The 16,475-nt window shown below is 32.0% G+C and overlaps 1 protein-coding gene across 2 annotated transcripts; it reads right to left on the reverse strand.

Moving 5' to 3' along the window:
- Nucleotides 1-29: 29 nt before the first annotated feature.
- RhoGAP15B (RhoGAP_ARAP and RA_ARAPs domain-containing protein RhoGAP15B) lies at nucleotides 30-16,068 on the reverse strand. Of its 2 annotated transcripts, XM_089712225.1 has the most exons (12): nucleotides 15,866-16,068; nucleotides 14,259-15,777; nucleotides 13,970-14,165; nucleotides 12,449-12,566; nucleotides 10,446-10,567; nucleotides 10,160-10,283; nucleotides 8,519-8,731; nucleotides 7,181-7,371; nucleotides 6,599-6,835; nucleotides 5,699-6,058; nucleotides 5,249-5,373; nucleotides 30-4,033 (listed from the first exon to the last, which is right to left on the reverse strand). In XM_089712225.1, the coding sequence occupies exons 2-12, from the start codon at nucleotides 15,770-15,772 to the stop codon at nucleotides 3,901-3,903; spliced, it is 3,333 nt and encodes a 1,110-aa protein (XP_089568351.1). In that variant the 5' UTR covers nucleotides 15,773-15,777; nucleotides 15,866-16,068; the 3' UTR covers nucleotides 30-3,900. The 2 variants fall into 2 exon arrangements, with proteins under 2 accessions (XP_089568351.1, XP_089568264.1); XM_089712138.1 differs by having other exon boundaries at nucleotides 14,259-16,068.
- Between the last annotated feature and the right edge of the window lie 407 nt (nucleotides 16,069-16,475).

Genomic DNA, 16,475 nt, shown 5'->3' on the forward strand with positions numbered 1-16,475 from the left:
GGGAGTATACTTTAAATAAAACACATTCATTTCAATTATATTTTATTGACTATAGACAAAAACACATGAGTATAATATTTCATACTTACATTTATGCTATTAGATGCACATAATATTTGCTGAGATATAATACTATCTTATGTATATTAAATTCAACGGAATGATAAAATATGAAAAACATAAATTGGTACATAAGATAACTATTTAAATATTTTATAAAATAAAAAGTAAAAAGGATCAGAAATACTTCATTTGCGGATATAAAAAAAAATACTACACTAAATATATGGGAACCCAGAACGAAAATCGGCTTAAAATACATCACATTCGAATCTTTTGACAAAATAATACTACACAATATATTGACAATCAAAAATAATAATATTGGTGAGTATACATACTTACATACATTTTTTTTTCATAAAATTTATATATTATATATTTACATTAATCGTAATAATAATATGAATTGACTCTAGAAATTGTACGAAGTCTTTTTTTAAATTGACCGGATAGTTAAATCTTTTAAAGTCATTATCTTGTATAGGTACTTTATACATGATAATGACTTATTATTCGGAAAGTTTCCTTTATACTTATTACCTAATAGTTCACTAATACCTGCGAATATGTATTTTTAATATTATAATTAACTTCCCTAAAGGACAGTTAGTTATCATTACAATACCTATTTCTATATTTTTTATTCATACGATATTTTTTATGTTTCATACATAAATTGACATTATTTAATTCCTGCAAGTTTTTATTTTTAACTTATCACGTGCTCAAATTTTCTAACTACTTCCTGGTTTCACAAAAGGGAATTGAAAATATCTAAATTCAGAAATATAATAATACATAAATTAATACATATAAATTAATACAATTAATACATAAATTTCAAATTCATTAGAATAGCAGAAAAATAATCTTTAAATCAACATTTTACCTGCAATAGTGTTCAAATTATGTATGTATATTGTATAATAATTAGTAAAATTTTATTAAAAAAAACTTCTTTTTACTGAACCTAGACTACGTATTGTTTTATTTTTCTTGTTTATCTTTTTATTTTGAGTATTGTGAAGTAAATATAATCATGGTTTCTTGACCTTAATTACCTATAGGTTAATTAAGAACACAATGATAATAATTTTGGTGGTTGTGTTAATTTTTCTTTGGTTCATATATATTTAAGTTAAACAATTTTAAACTATTTAGTTATTTTTTTAATAAAAATGAATATGCGTTTATATTGCTCCGTTATCTCTTTCTTAATAATGACTATAGAGATAAATTGGAGAGATTTTAGCGGTTTGAGTGGTATTAGTTATTTCACTAAAATTTCAATGTTATGTTCGCAGTAACCAAGTATATTTATTGTATTTGCGAATTGCGAAGGTGACTAGCCTTTAACTTATTAGAATCCATGATTACATATTACTTCATCTATCTCAATTTTTATAAATTTATATCTTATCGAGCCTACCATACACCTTACATTATACGAATAATTATTATTACGAATTTTTGTCATTAAAATAAACAGTGGATTGATTTTGATTTGGGAAAGAAAAATGTTTTGATAATTGTGATCTGCATTTTGAAAATAAAATATTCGTTAATAAAAAATTTATCTGTGCATGTATATAAAAAAAAGATATATAAAATATTAAACTTTAACGTCCATTTGTGATCAGAACAGTTAATATTATTTTCTGTTGGTAATCTATACGTATCATAATTATAGTTAATTCTACTACATATTTTAAAGGTATTTTATTATCTAACGTACATTAAATTGACATAATGTTCTGGGAGTAGAAGACAGCGCATGACTGGTTATTATACTGTTTTTATTTAATGAAAACACAGACAATAAAAAGAAACCACGTATAATTTAAACTTAATGAAATTTTAATAACATGTGTACTGACTCGATTTTTAGTATGTGTACCATCAAATGTTTTTTTATAGAATTAAAAAAATAGGACTTATTACAACTGAAACGCAAAAATTCATATAATCATATACAGACTTCGTTTAGAAATGAATATTCGTCAAGATAGTGAAAAATAATAACCTCAACCGTCAGTAAATTCCGCCGTAGTGAGATAAAATTCAAATTATTCAATATTTTGAAGATAAATTTTTATTGAATTAAAAACAACAACAAAAATGTTAATGTTGGAAAGAAACAGGGTTTTTGCAGTCATGGCTGTCTATAAATTGTTGTCTTATTTAAAAGGCACGCTTGTGAGTGACCCTTAGATAAGTAACTATCATGTACTCTTAGTATACTACAATCTAATTTAATGTAATTAAATAAAATTGTGCACCTAAAATGTAAAAAAGTCATAAACATTATATAACCCATTGAGCCCCGAACGGCCCGATCGGTCCACGACACAATAGATTTTCTATTGTGTCTGTGATACCGGGACCTGAGTTAATAATATGAAAAACAATAGGGAACAAATTAAACAAATGTAAACTTTCTCTGTGGATATTTAGTTTATAGTACTGATATAATTGAAAAAGATAAAATAATACATATATATTATATAACCTTGCTTACGATTATAACTCTTAATTAAATGATAATAATATATTATTACGTTATACACGTATAATAATTACACAGCAAATTAATAAAAATAACTATTCAATATATAGAATATACAAATCTACAGAATAATACATACTAAACCTACTGTTTAACTATGGTAATAAACTTCTCACATATAAACTTTTCAAAAGTAACAAATCATATAAAATATTATATATATTTCATGTATGCAACAAAAATAAAAAAATTGTGCTTGGCTTCAAAGAGAATTAATATTTATTTGGAGGTACGATCACAGGAATGTTAGATTTGTGCTACGTGGATTGAAAACCATCACAGATTTGGTTTTTATTTTTAATATTTATATGAAAAACAAATATTACTCTCGGTAAAACAATATTTCATTCATAAATTCAGCTGTTAAATCTTGCTATAAGTAAATTACAAAGCAAGATTATTCCATTTCATATTTTACAAATAAGTACCTAACACAATATTTGTGATATGAAATGATCTTTCAAATCATTTATGAAGGTGTAAAGGAAATACTAAAAATACTTAAACTGATTAGGAAATCATGAAAATATTACGTACTACATTTATATTCTACACTTATGTATATTTCTAAATAACTACTTACTTATATTTCTAAATAATATATCTATAATAATATTGTTATTAGTAGTCTTACCTCAGTTAAGAATAGTATTTTATGATAAATTGCCTGCAATTATTTTTAACCGATTCCTCCAGATTTTACCGTATTACGATAGATATAGTAGAACCGTAAAAACTTTTAATTTGAACCTTAATACAAAGAGAAAATAGGAATTCTTTTTCGATTGTAAAAAAAGAGTATGATGGTTCCGATACGCAAAAGAACATACAGGAAAAGTCTAGCACAATGACTTATACTTTATAGATACACGTTTTATAGTGGTAATACGTACTTAATTGTTAATTACTATATAATCTAAACAAGTGTCATACAAGCCACATCACATGGAGTCGAAACAGAGTGCATTTCGCTCCTTAAGTATCACCCACAACAATCACTTTTATTATAAACTAACAAAAATAATTTCGAGACTACACAAATAAAATGGCAAGTTTTTAGCGCAAGTTTTTAGAGAGTAGGATTATCTTTCAACACAGAATGCTACAAGACTAATTTTGATGTCACTTAATATGTAATAAGCACAAAGAATTTCAATTTTCTCAACTACATTTTTTCTACAAGTACATAATATTTCAACTGCAATTTTCTACAAGTATTAGAGAACAAATTCGATATTTTTGAATAATTCATATTGTAGTACCTTTTAAAGTTATGGGATAACAAGCCTAGGTGTGGGCAGAATGTTAGAATGTTCCCCGAACATTAGGGCGGCCATCCATTTCAGTTGATCTTCAGTGACCGCCCCTGCGATAGTGCATCCAAACCATGGACGATCTTTACCTCTGTAAATAAATAATTATTGAAAAAAAAAGACGGGTTGCACTCCGGAAGTGCCGACAGAAGTGAAAACTTGATTATTAACGTTGAGCATGTGTGATATTTTGGAATGGTATCCGTCTTACGCTTTTTCGATCGTCACGTGTCCTGACGCGAGCACAGAATACATAATAGTAGCTAAACGCTACAGAACGGACACTCTCCGCCTCCCGCCAAAATTAAACTTACCTCACCCCCGCGCGATCAGACATAAAATGGGCCATATTTTTCTGCAAGGACGATACGCAACGAAGATTGACAACATTAATCAAATTGACTTAAAGTAATTTTATTATTTTGGATTTGTGATTATCGTTTTTCGTAGAAAATGGTTAGATATTGTGCTGTTTACGGATGTTTTTCATCAGAAAAACGCGAATTTTTTTTTACGCTAGTCACAAATGTGCCAACCATAAAGCGTTAACACACACATTTGCAGTCTCTACAGTGTGACTGTCAAAACGATCATTTTGTATGGAGTGTCCGGGGTGTGACGCGAGTTTAAGATTTTATACCCATTACAGAAAAAGTGCTCAACGCCGCTAAAGAAGTTTTCAGTTCAAAAAAACCTTAAAATTTGTCCAAATTATAATGGGATCAGGAAGCCTGTTTAATTAAAAAAAGGATTATCTAAATACGATCACTCAGTCAAAAGTTCTGCATTAATAAAACCCAAAGAAACAGACAAATTGATCTACTCCTTTTTAAAGTCGGTAAACAAATTTTCAATGACAAAATTGATAAGTACTGTTTTTTGAACTCATAGAATACTTTTTGAAATATATTTTATAGACAACCTGATTCAAATATCATGTGTGTAGGTGCATGAGAACACACTTTACTACAAATTTGGCGTCGTTATAATTATTATATTATTTTTTTGGCTTTTAGCATAGTCTATCATTAAACATGTTATAATAGATACATCCTAATCCTAATCCTAATAAAGGCGAAAGTTTGTATGTATGGATGTTTGTTACTCTTTCACGCAAATACTACTGAACCAATTACAATGAAATTAAGCACACATTTAGACGGTAACTTGGATTAACACATAGGATAGGTTTTATCCCGGAAATCCCACGGGAACGGGTTTTTCTTTGAAAACGCGGGCGAAGCCGCGGGCGGAAAGCTAGTATTTATATATTTCTGTCTTTATATAAGTTTATTGGTAATCCTACCTCTTTTGTTTGTTGTTCTTTGGTATGAATGTGATCGCCCATCGCGACTGCGGGTTCCGTTTCGGCTCGTGCCCGTTGTACCACAGAATGTCCTTTATATTCCATTCTTCTAGCTTGTGTGATCCCTGTATTATGGGTAAAATTAGTACTTTGCTATTTTCAAATATATTTTCAAAGATAAATAAAGACTTTTCAAATCTATTTTCAAAGAGAAATAATAAAAAAAGATTAATATTATTGTCAATGATTTTAGTTAGGTAAAGCGCCTATAATATAACATAGCTGCATCATGATTAAGTAATCAGAAATAAGAAACGAAATAGAATACACAATGACATTTATTATTATTATTTAAAAAGACCAAAAAATGAAATCAAATTTTATCAATTTTTTTAACTAATATGCTTCGTGTACCTATATAATTATTCATAAAAATCACAAATTACTCACTTGTTTATCCTTAAAATAGCATAACTTAGATTTACCGCACTCGAACATGTGCGTCTTGAAGGTTTTAGTCGTTTCGTTAGCGATTCGCAGTTCGCCGCACACCGACGCCGAAGAATTTTTCAGATTATCTATATCGTAGAGAGTTTTATTATCTTTGATTATTAGATAATTATCTTTTCTGTCCTCTTCGTCCCAGTATCCCCAGCGTAATACAACGTCTAGCAATATTTCGTCCTTGTGAACAATTCGACGCAAAGACTCGTTGCAAATTACTTCTTCTATCATCATCAAATGCGACTCCATTTTGGCTTTTTCAGCGAGCTCTATGCAAATATCGGCGCTCGTTTTGCTTGGTGTCAACTGTAAGGAGATATAAATAAATAAAGAGATAAGACAATAAATAAAAAGCAAATACTGCAAGGTTTTCATTGCTTTAAAATAAAAAGGACACTGGCCGCATAGCATTAAGGCGTAAAAAGAGGGTATTGTCCTGACCGGTGCGTTTACACAACTTGCTATGATTAAAGGTGCGCTCCGCTCGCTTACAAGGCAGCATCACGTCACGTGGAGGAGAGTGGACAATCGTCCGTACGGAGCGGTCTGCATTACTCTAAAACGCTCCTTAGACCGGTTGCAGAGCTTCACTGACCATCAGTGGAAATGGAATGGATGAATGAATGGAATGGAAATACGCGTGCGTATGGTCGGTCTAGCTATGAACGGTTTTATGAATTTCCATACATATGACAAGCGCGACTGACGTACGCACTGATGGTCGGTCAAGCTCTGCAACCGGCGTTAGGGCCGGCGCTTATGCGTGCATGCGTGCGTGCATGCGTGCGTGCATGCCACGTAGGGGACTATAATAATCTATATAATAGTCTATATACTAAAGCCTACCGCGACGTGGTGGCAGTCGGAGCGGTCGCGCACGTAGAGCCAGGCGCGCAGGTCGCCGGCGGCGCGCGGCGCGGGCGGCGCGGCGCGGCCCAGCACGGCCGCCAGCACGCGCCGCACGGCCGCCTCGCGCCGCACCTCCTCCTCCGTCGGCTGCCACACCGCCGCGTACCGCGCTATCAGGTCGCGCACCACTTGCTGCTCCTTCGCCGACCACGCGGTTTGCAGCGTGTGGCTAGTCTGTTGAAAATGCATCGACTTTAGTTAACCCACGGTGAGGACAGAATCTATATTGTAATTTAAAAACTAATTCATCATCGCCCCATATATTTTGTTCCCATTCTCTCATAGGGAGCTGAGTTCCCATAGTTCAAACCATTTTACACCACGCTAGCCGAGTACGGGTTATATTTCGATAATTTGTAATACTGATGATGTATGAGCGTAGAACCGAGAAGATCTGAGTTATACAGTAGGGAACAGCTCACACATATCTGTATTTTTAAAAGAGTGAAGAACTGCTTAACTATGGCTATGGCCATAAAATTTTCAAAGCCAACACAATTTTTGACAAAAAATCCTCACCAAAGCCGTGGGCATGACAGTGGGCGCCCACACGGAGGCCAAGTTCTCCGCGTTCATCTTGTTCACATGCGCCATCGTGTGCAAAAAGTGCAGGTGCGCGAACAGCTTGCGCGCCGTGTTGCGTGCGACCAGCGGCAGCGACAGCATCACCTCCTTGTACGCTGCGTTGCGTTGCTGGTCGTCTTTTATGTCTGATGTAAATATAATAAGTAATTATATATTTTTTTGTTTTAATAGTTGAAGACATTATAGGTCCCTAATAAATTACTTCATTAAAGTAAAGTACCTCCCATACGCAAAGAAACGGAACGGAAATACATCCCAACTATCTTTGAAACTACTCATCCTATTTGACTATATATTTTGATAATATGATGTCGTTTTTTTTTAACATACGTTTTTAACGTTATAAAAAAACACGGCGAAACATATATGACGAAAATATTGAAATAATAAATACATATATGTCATTATATTAGACAGGAAATGTATAATCAATTGATAGGAAGATTCAAGAGCAATGCGTCTCAGATAATAAAATTGACACTGGAGATCAGAGGGCGATGTCTATTTTCGAATTAAGAGAAACCATTCTTAAATAACGAGAAAATAAATTGCAATCGTTGAATACTTTACAATGCGATATTGTACCACTCTATTATACATATATGTACTTACATGTATTCAATAATAAGCCGCTAAGTAGAACTAAAATTATTACATGAGCTCATCTATTTCGTAAATTGTTTCTTCAAGATATCCCCCAGATTAGGTATTATTTACATATACTCTATCGAAGTACATATTTCAATTCGTTTTTAATTGCCTGTTATATAACAAAAAAACGGCAATTAAAAGTAATTTTAATACTTTGAAGCAGTTGCCTTCTTTGTTAATTAACTCTGCTATACAAACCGAGTCTTGGCTTCCGACACGAGATTAGGTGATGAATGGATTTTATGTATATGATTAATACTTTGAAGAGATCACTCTTTAGTGATAAGGCCGCCCTCTGTGCTAGTTTAGCTATAAGTTTTAGTTTTAAGTAATTTGTATAACTAGCATAGTAAAGTGTTATAAATAAATAAATAAAAATACTTTATATTATGTACTCGTCCCAAAATTTGTCTCATGATTCAACGACATTTACACTTTTATATAATACCAGCATAAAGAAACGTTTGACACCTGTGACGTCATTATTTTCAGTAATTCGTGTACTTCAAAGGACAATTTTTTTTAATTTTTTGTTAAATATTATTGATTTTTTTCAGGTGTTTGATTGATTTTACTTCATTTTACTTAATTTATCCATATAAATGTCTCCATTTTACATACCCAAAGCGGCAGTCAGCGCCTGATGTTTGTCCTGCGGTACCAGGGCCTCAGGAAGGTCGCGGAAGAATCTCTTCAGCACTCCAGCCACATCGTGCTCCGAGTGCTCCGCGGGACTGAGCACTACTGACCACGCATCTCGTCTGAACCGGCCCAGTAGTTCAGACAGTACTAGACTACTGCCCGCTCTACGGTATATACCCTCGGAGAGGCTGCCTGAAATATCATTATAAGTATTTTACCATTTTATGGGAATAAATGTCTTTCTATTCTGTTCTAGATTTCTGTAGTATAGAAGTACAACCAGAAAGTATAATTTTACGATTTTTGATTGACTCATCTCTTCTCGCCGCCCGAGTAGACAAAGAAAGCCATATGCCATTCAAAAATAAAGTAGTGTAGGTGTGAGCTAAAGTGGTGAAGTAATTTTGAAATGACAAGCAAATTTGCAAAAAACAAAATATTTCTTGTCTATTGACAACGGACCACTTTGGTCACGACACCTGGTGTTCAAAAAAAGAACTAGTTTTAGTGTGCACTTAAGTACACAAGTATATTACCGAATCTATTAAAAAGAAAATTTTTTTTAAATTAATAAAAATTCTTTAAAATTTCGTACTAAAAATAAAAGTAGAGTTTATTGTGCGGTGAACGGTTGTGGTAGTAAATCTCATACGAATTTAGAAGTTAGTTTTCATGCTATACCTAAACCTGGTAGCAGTTTTGTTTATGTTGAAAATTATTTCGGAAAAAAGAAAAAGTAGATCGATGTAAAGCCTGGCAGCGTGCTTTAAAATTGAAAAATATAAATCCGCATATGAGAGTGTGTTCATTACATTTTCAAAGGAATGATTTTATTGTACCAAGTAAGTTGACAATGTTTAACCTCAAATATAAATGTAAATATAAATCTAAAACTAATTGAAAAATTTGTTTTTCAGGTGTTATTACTAAAAAGATGACTTTAAAAAAAACATGTGTTCCATCGTGTAATCTACCAAGCTCTGCTAGAGAATCAAATAAAGCTAAAAAAAATATAGAGGCACGACATCAGCGTCTAGTAAATCGGAGTTTAAAGAAGGATACTGCGAAAAAACATAATGATATTAATGAGGATTCATTAATCCATTCATGATCCAACAAATTGAAAAAAAACATTTATAGAAAACATAAATAATTAAAATTGATGACACTAATTCAATGTAAACTTATGGTTAATTCTTTTGTTGCACACAATACGTAGCCATGTTTTTTAAGCCCCGCCCACTGGTCCGTTGTCAATAGTATTGTTAGAGATAAATGAGTTTACATTTTCTCCAAGGTTTTCCTATCTATTTTACAATTGAATGCAGTCAATGGTAAAAAAAATATCTAACAATACAACAATAAATCTTCTTTGATACTTATATTTTAAAAAATAAATTTTAGTGAGGATACAATGTTACTTTCATTTTTATTTTCCCTTATTTCTAACGCTAAAGGAATTTTAAAAGATAAATTTAAAATTGTCGTGATATATTCTCGCAAAAATTTAAAAAATTACTGATATATACAAATCTACATAGCTTTGTCCAGAATTTCATCGAGTAAAGTAGAACTCGATACAATACTTGAATTAATGTATATTTAAAACTCAATACATACCATGCGCATAAATAAAACTAATACATTTGTCGACGATGGCGGGCACATCGTCTTTAGTAAGCTGCTGGTGGTGCAAATATGCCCCATTGTTATGTGCTGCTAATTTTAGCATATACTTCCAACCCTAAAACAGAAGCAGAAAGTTACTTTGCAAATTCAAAAAAAAAATAACAAATTTAAATTAATTTAAATATATTAAAACAATTGAATAGAAAACAACACAAAAAATCAAGAACACCTTTTGATGTTAGTCATATTTGACAAACAAAAAAACATTTTTTATTACCTTGAGTTCCTTTTCATGGTGAAAGTGTAAATATAGAGTGGCGTGTGGACAGTCTAGTAGCAAGTTCGGGCTGCCGTCAGAAGGACATTTCTGTTTCGTCTCTTCATCCGCATCTTGAGTGACTGAAAAATAGATTTTTTATCACCAAAGTGCACTGGCTGAATCTATCAAATCTTCATACAAACTTTGAACCTAACCTAAAGAACACCTAAGGTTTTAAGTTTTTTTAACCTTACTTGAAAATGTAGTCTTCATTAACTCCTCTTTATAATAAATTAGCGCAGCGGTCCGCCCCGGCTTCGCCCGTGGTACATATTTCGCAATAAAAGGTAGCCTATGTTCTTTCTCAGGGTCTAAAGATTGTCTGTGCCAAATTTCATCAAAATCGGTCCAGTAGTTTATGCGTGAAAACCATACATACAAACCTTTCCTCTTTATAATATTAGTATAGATATCCATACTAATATTATAAATACGAAAGTAACTCTGTCTGTCTGTTTGTTACTGAATCACGCCTAAACTACTGAACCAATTTTCATGAAATTTGGTATGGAGATATTTTGATACCCGAAAAAAGGACATAGGCTACTTTTTATCCCGGGAAAATGACGCAATCCCGGAAATCCCACGGGAACTATGCGGGTTTTTCTATGACTGCACGGGCGCGGGCCGCGGGCGGAAACCTAGTTTATATATATTTTGGATTATATTAGTAGCATTGTTACTACGACTTCAACATTTTTTGTACATTACATACGATGCGTCATTAAAATTATAATATAAAATATTTGAGATTCAATATTACAATATTTACAAATTGAATAAACAATATGAAAGGTGATATTTAGTGTCCACCGCCACCATTATCATTTTGTTATAACATTTCTTATCATTTGATTACATTTGCAATTGCATCGTTAACAACGTTGCATTATAATCGTAACTGTACTCATTCTGTGTATGTGTATTTAGCATTGCTATTCATCTATACCGTTGTCCGTTATGGTTTCAGTAAACACTAGACCCATTCTTGATAACAATGCGTCATTGTTGGACAAGAGCTGGTCTAAATAAATAAAATGCTGACAGGCGAATACGATACGCAGGATGAATCAACGGAGTACCGACATTTTCTGAGAAATCCTGCGTGACACAGCTTCCTATGTTTGTTTCCTATTAAGTCGCTAGTTATGTAAAGGCGTATCGCATTTTCCGTAGTCGACAATGATGTAAATCGATTCTTTGTTCTTTAAAATTAGAATTATGCTCATTACTTCAATTTGCTTATAAACAACACTTAACTCGTTATTTCATCTCAACGTTTTTAAAATTATCATTTTAAATTAAAAATTATCCGAGATTTTTTAATGATTTATTAAAATCTCTTATCGTTGAAATCAGAAGATAGAAGAATTATTATTATCTAGATTCTAGATTATATCTGATATTGTAAAAGAAGCCCTTAAAGCATCAATATAAAAGTAAATTCGAGAAAAATTCTCCAATTTACCAAAATTAGCATGCCACCCACGATATTATGCGTTTCCGTGTGATAAAATTATCATTTCAATGCAAGGTCACGCATGGAAAAATATTTACCGTGATCGTATTTAACATGTAATAAAGGAATTTTGGTCGCTAATAAAATATACTTTATAGTAAACGAAATATGTAACTATTTAGCCTGATAATAATTATAGATGGGACTATTTATTAAGCACATCATGTACGCTGGTTTCATGATGGGCCATTCAAGGATCATACGCGAAAGAATTTAGCTGAGGATATGTACTTTATGAATGATATCAACCAACAAGAGGAAAAAAAGGAATCATAATGAATACATAATACACATTTCCTTATTATATTCTTATCCTAATAGGGATTTAGGGATTTTCTATACACTATAATACAGTGGTAAACATGCAAATTGCGATACCTATTGTTATATACTAAAATAAACACCACACTATAAAATTGGCTTTAAATTGTACAATACATACCAACACATCTAGTTTTCCTCAGGTCTACGATACACAAGGTGTCAGGCCCCGTGCAATACACGAGCACTCGTCTCACCAACATCAACCAAGCGCCGCGCCACTCGCCTGTCACACCTTCCTATTGGCCAATGATTTACAATTACATTGTTTGTAACTAGATAATCCAAAAATTCGGATATATTTGTAACTAATTCCAAAATTGTCGGGTTGTTTTACAAAGGTAATATAGAAAGATAATGTTACATAGGTCGAAACTTGGTCGAAAAGTATACAGAACAAAGCTATATAATTTGCAGTATTTTCAAGAAAATATATGTCAACTAATGTACTTTAAAATAGAAAAATACGAACAACTTTTAGCATATAAGAGGTACAGGTAGCACAACATATTATTATGTAGGTATTCAAACGCCGGAAAGAGTAATTGCGCTAGTTTAGTGATATAATGTCAGGTGATGCATGACAGTTTGCATCATTATCAAGAAGTCAATATAAACTGATTTTCAAATCATTAATTTTTATATAAAGTTAATAAACTCGTATTTTTATTAAAAAACATTTTTCGGAAATAAAAATATTTAGATTATATTTCGTTCGCATTTCTTTATTATATATTCGCAAACGCAAAGTGTTTATAGCACTGACAAATATTTTATAAGCCAAAGCAATATTTCTCCCAATAAATTAAAACAAAATCTTTAAATTGTTTAGGTAAATTATTTCTTCTTGATTCCTTCCTTCCTGAATAAAATATCAAATTTAAATTTCTATCATCACTCAATCAGCTGTAGATCAAACAGACAATGAATCATCATTTCTGTATATATAGGAAACATATAAATAGGAACATAATAACAAATATTTCATTCATTCGCATCAGCAAATAATATGATAAGTATGAATAAAATATGTACATATTTTACAAAGACTAGCTTGTCAGCAAGTTCAACTTTAGATCTTGTATAGTCAGTGAAGTATTATTGTGTTAGAATGCTGTGCTAATTGAGAAGAATTTACAGTTACTGACACAGATTTTAATTCGCATTTTAGATAATAAAAGAAAACAGTTGCATGGCAATACATAGATTATAAGATTAGCCATAAATATTAAGGGCAGCATTTATGGTTTCATTTTCAAAAATTCAATGTTATGTATGTATTCAAATTCAATGACTGATTGTAATAAATCTCTATATTGTAAAATGATATAAGAACAACATTTTTGACATTTATATTGGCCCTTTCCTTCCTTTCTAATTACATATGAATTGAATAACTGTAAAGTTAAAACTAATTACCAGTAAATGATAAAGCACATAATTTTATTACAATAAAAATAAATGATGAGATAAGTGAAACAGTTGTGGGTAAAGTAAAATCAATACCATAATATCAGATACAAGATAAGACCTTATACAAATAAATGATAAATATAGCATTATAACTGCATATAAGATATTTCACTGTGTAATTAGAGCAAATCTAATTAAATGTATTAAATAACAGTAAAATAATAATTACCTTCATGTAACACCAGCCACATCTAGTAAACTCAGACATGTATTTGGTTGGGAATCCATTTGTCAAATGTTCAACAATCTTTTGTCCCCAGTTTCTCCTTTCTGAAGCACTACCGCAACCAAATAATACCTTTCTTGGAGTACTTTTTATTCCCATTGATATTGATAGTTCAAAACAGTAATTATTATTTGTAGAACTGAAAAAGATTATTTTATTATAAACTCATTTATGTAATCATGTATGCAATGCTAAATAAATAAAATGAAAATAAAATATAAATCATACTAACCTAGATGAGAGAGGTAAAGCTATTTGTACAGAGTTAATACTATCCAAAGTATATAATTCCTTTACAATAGAGTTGGTTGTGTCCGTGTAGCACATTAGTTTCTGATCGGACAAAACACAGTATCGTGACTGTGAATTTTTAAAGAAATCCTCAACCCCTCCTAACACTTCTTTATTTAATATTCCACTGAAATAAGACACTGGTAATTTATTGATTGGGGGTCTCTCTACTGTTTCAACCTTTGTAACAGTTTGTTTCGATGATTTATTAAGAACATTGTCCAGTTTCAACATATGTGAAAACCGTTGCATAACAGAATTGTTTGTTTTGACTTCATCTACAGTTTCAACAACAGAAGTGCTGTCAACTCCAACATACCAATTTGAATTATTATCTTTGTCATTTTTTGGGGCAGGTTGCTTAACTGAAGTTTCACCAGTAACCAGGCTATCAAAACGTTCAGGGGGTGTTGGTGGGTTAAAATAATCACTTTCCACAAAATCAAATGTTTCATCGTTGGCAATATCATTAGATACAATTGTTCCATAAGTATCTCCTATAAGAAACGATTCAAGCAATAACAACTCATTACTAACTCCGTCATACTTCTTTGTGGTTGGAGTTGTAGAAAAATTTAAGGGATCAAATTCATATATTGTACTTTTGCTGGGTCGTTCAATTGTTTCTGGACTTGGAGGTGGAGGTCTAGTGGGTGGATGAGGCAGAGTCCAGTTTTCATAAAGTGAGTTTTGTCTCATAAATTCAGCCTGACTAGCACGTTTTTTTCTTCTACCTGGTACTTCTGGAGCTGACCGTACACTTATAAAACTGTTTGCTCGTGATGGTTTTGGTGTATCATATGTTTCCGAATCAAAGTTGGAAATTGAATCATTTTGATCAAACTCTGTACCATCCTGAGAGATGTTACTTACACTATCATCTATAGAATCTGAATTGTTTGAGAGTAATGATTGGTTATCTAAAGGATTATGATGGGATGTTGGATTGTCCTTTGTAGATGGCCCTTCATCAGCTTGTAGTCTCTTCTGTTCCAAAAGGGGAGAATGAAATTGAATATTATCAAACAAACTTACGTCAACCGCCGGCATAGAGACACATCTTTGTGGATCTTCGTCTTGAGCATTGTCAAATTTTTTCGAACGTCTAATTTTTAACCCAGCTGTCTTTGTGCCTTCAATAACTGATTTGGTAACTGATGCTCTAACAGCTTTCGATGTATTTATCGTTTTCTCTAAAGTATCCTTGGCAAACTTCGATCCATCCATTATAGATTTTTCGATCTTTTCATTCGCTGTTTTAGCAGAACTGGTGACTTTATGTGCAACGTCTTCGGTAATCTGTTTTGAAACGGAACCAATAGATTTGAATAGTTCAGAAGCTGTAACTCTTTCATTATTTTGCACCTTTGTTCGCGGCAACGGTATCGGTCGCTTCAATGGGTCAGTTTGGGGATATGCTGTAGAACGTGGTTTTGGGACTGGTGGCGAATCCATAACTCCTAGACGAAATAATTGTATTATTTTACATGAAACCAACACATTGTTATTGCCCAAACACAAAATAAAAATAAACAAAACACTACCAACAGGGCAGTATATACGTGAGTCACACCATACATTTACAATTATTATTTGTTCTACTTAATCTAACATTAAAATATGATAGTGGTAAGTAATCATAATCAATTATTAAATAAATAAACAAAAGAAAATCATAGGGAAACTAAAAAAAAACTAAAAAAAACGAAGATCGAAGAACACAGTAATAACACAAACTAATCAAACCATAGAGCAAATAAAAATTGCAAAGCCAACTGCCAAATGTCAAAACCCTCGGTCAAAACCAGAATAAAATCCGTAGACAATAATAGACTCAAACGAAAATAGATCTGTGTAGACTTGGGCGATGACAGATAAATAATTATCAATTATATTATTTTTCGACACTATATTTTTTGTTGGCCATATTGTGGTGCAAGTGTGGGACCTGTGGGACCCTAAAAATTATAATAAATTTTTATTTAGGTACGCATAATGCATAATATGTCAAGAAGCTTATAATATGTAACACTGGAAAATATAGCGTCTAGGAATGTCGACTGAGCCCTGGGGACAAGTTCATTGAACCTTACTTATGTTTTTTATCCCTTTCACTTGCCAACAACATCATTTGAAGCATTATTGGATAAGACAATTA

The sequence above is a fragment of the Colias philodice genome, chromosome 1 (assembly GCF_061535455.1).
Source record: "Colias philodice isolate Cphi_HAF_F1 chromosome 1, ilColPhil1 Martin Lab GWU primary, whole genome shotgun sequence".
In the NCBI taxonomy this organism is placed as follows: domain Eukaryota; kingdom Metazoa; phylum Arthropoda; class Insecta; order Lepidoptera; family Pieridae; genus Colias; species Colias philodice.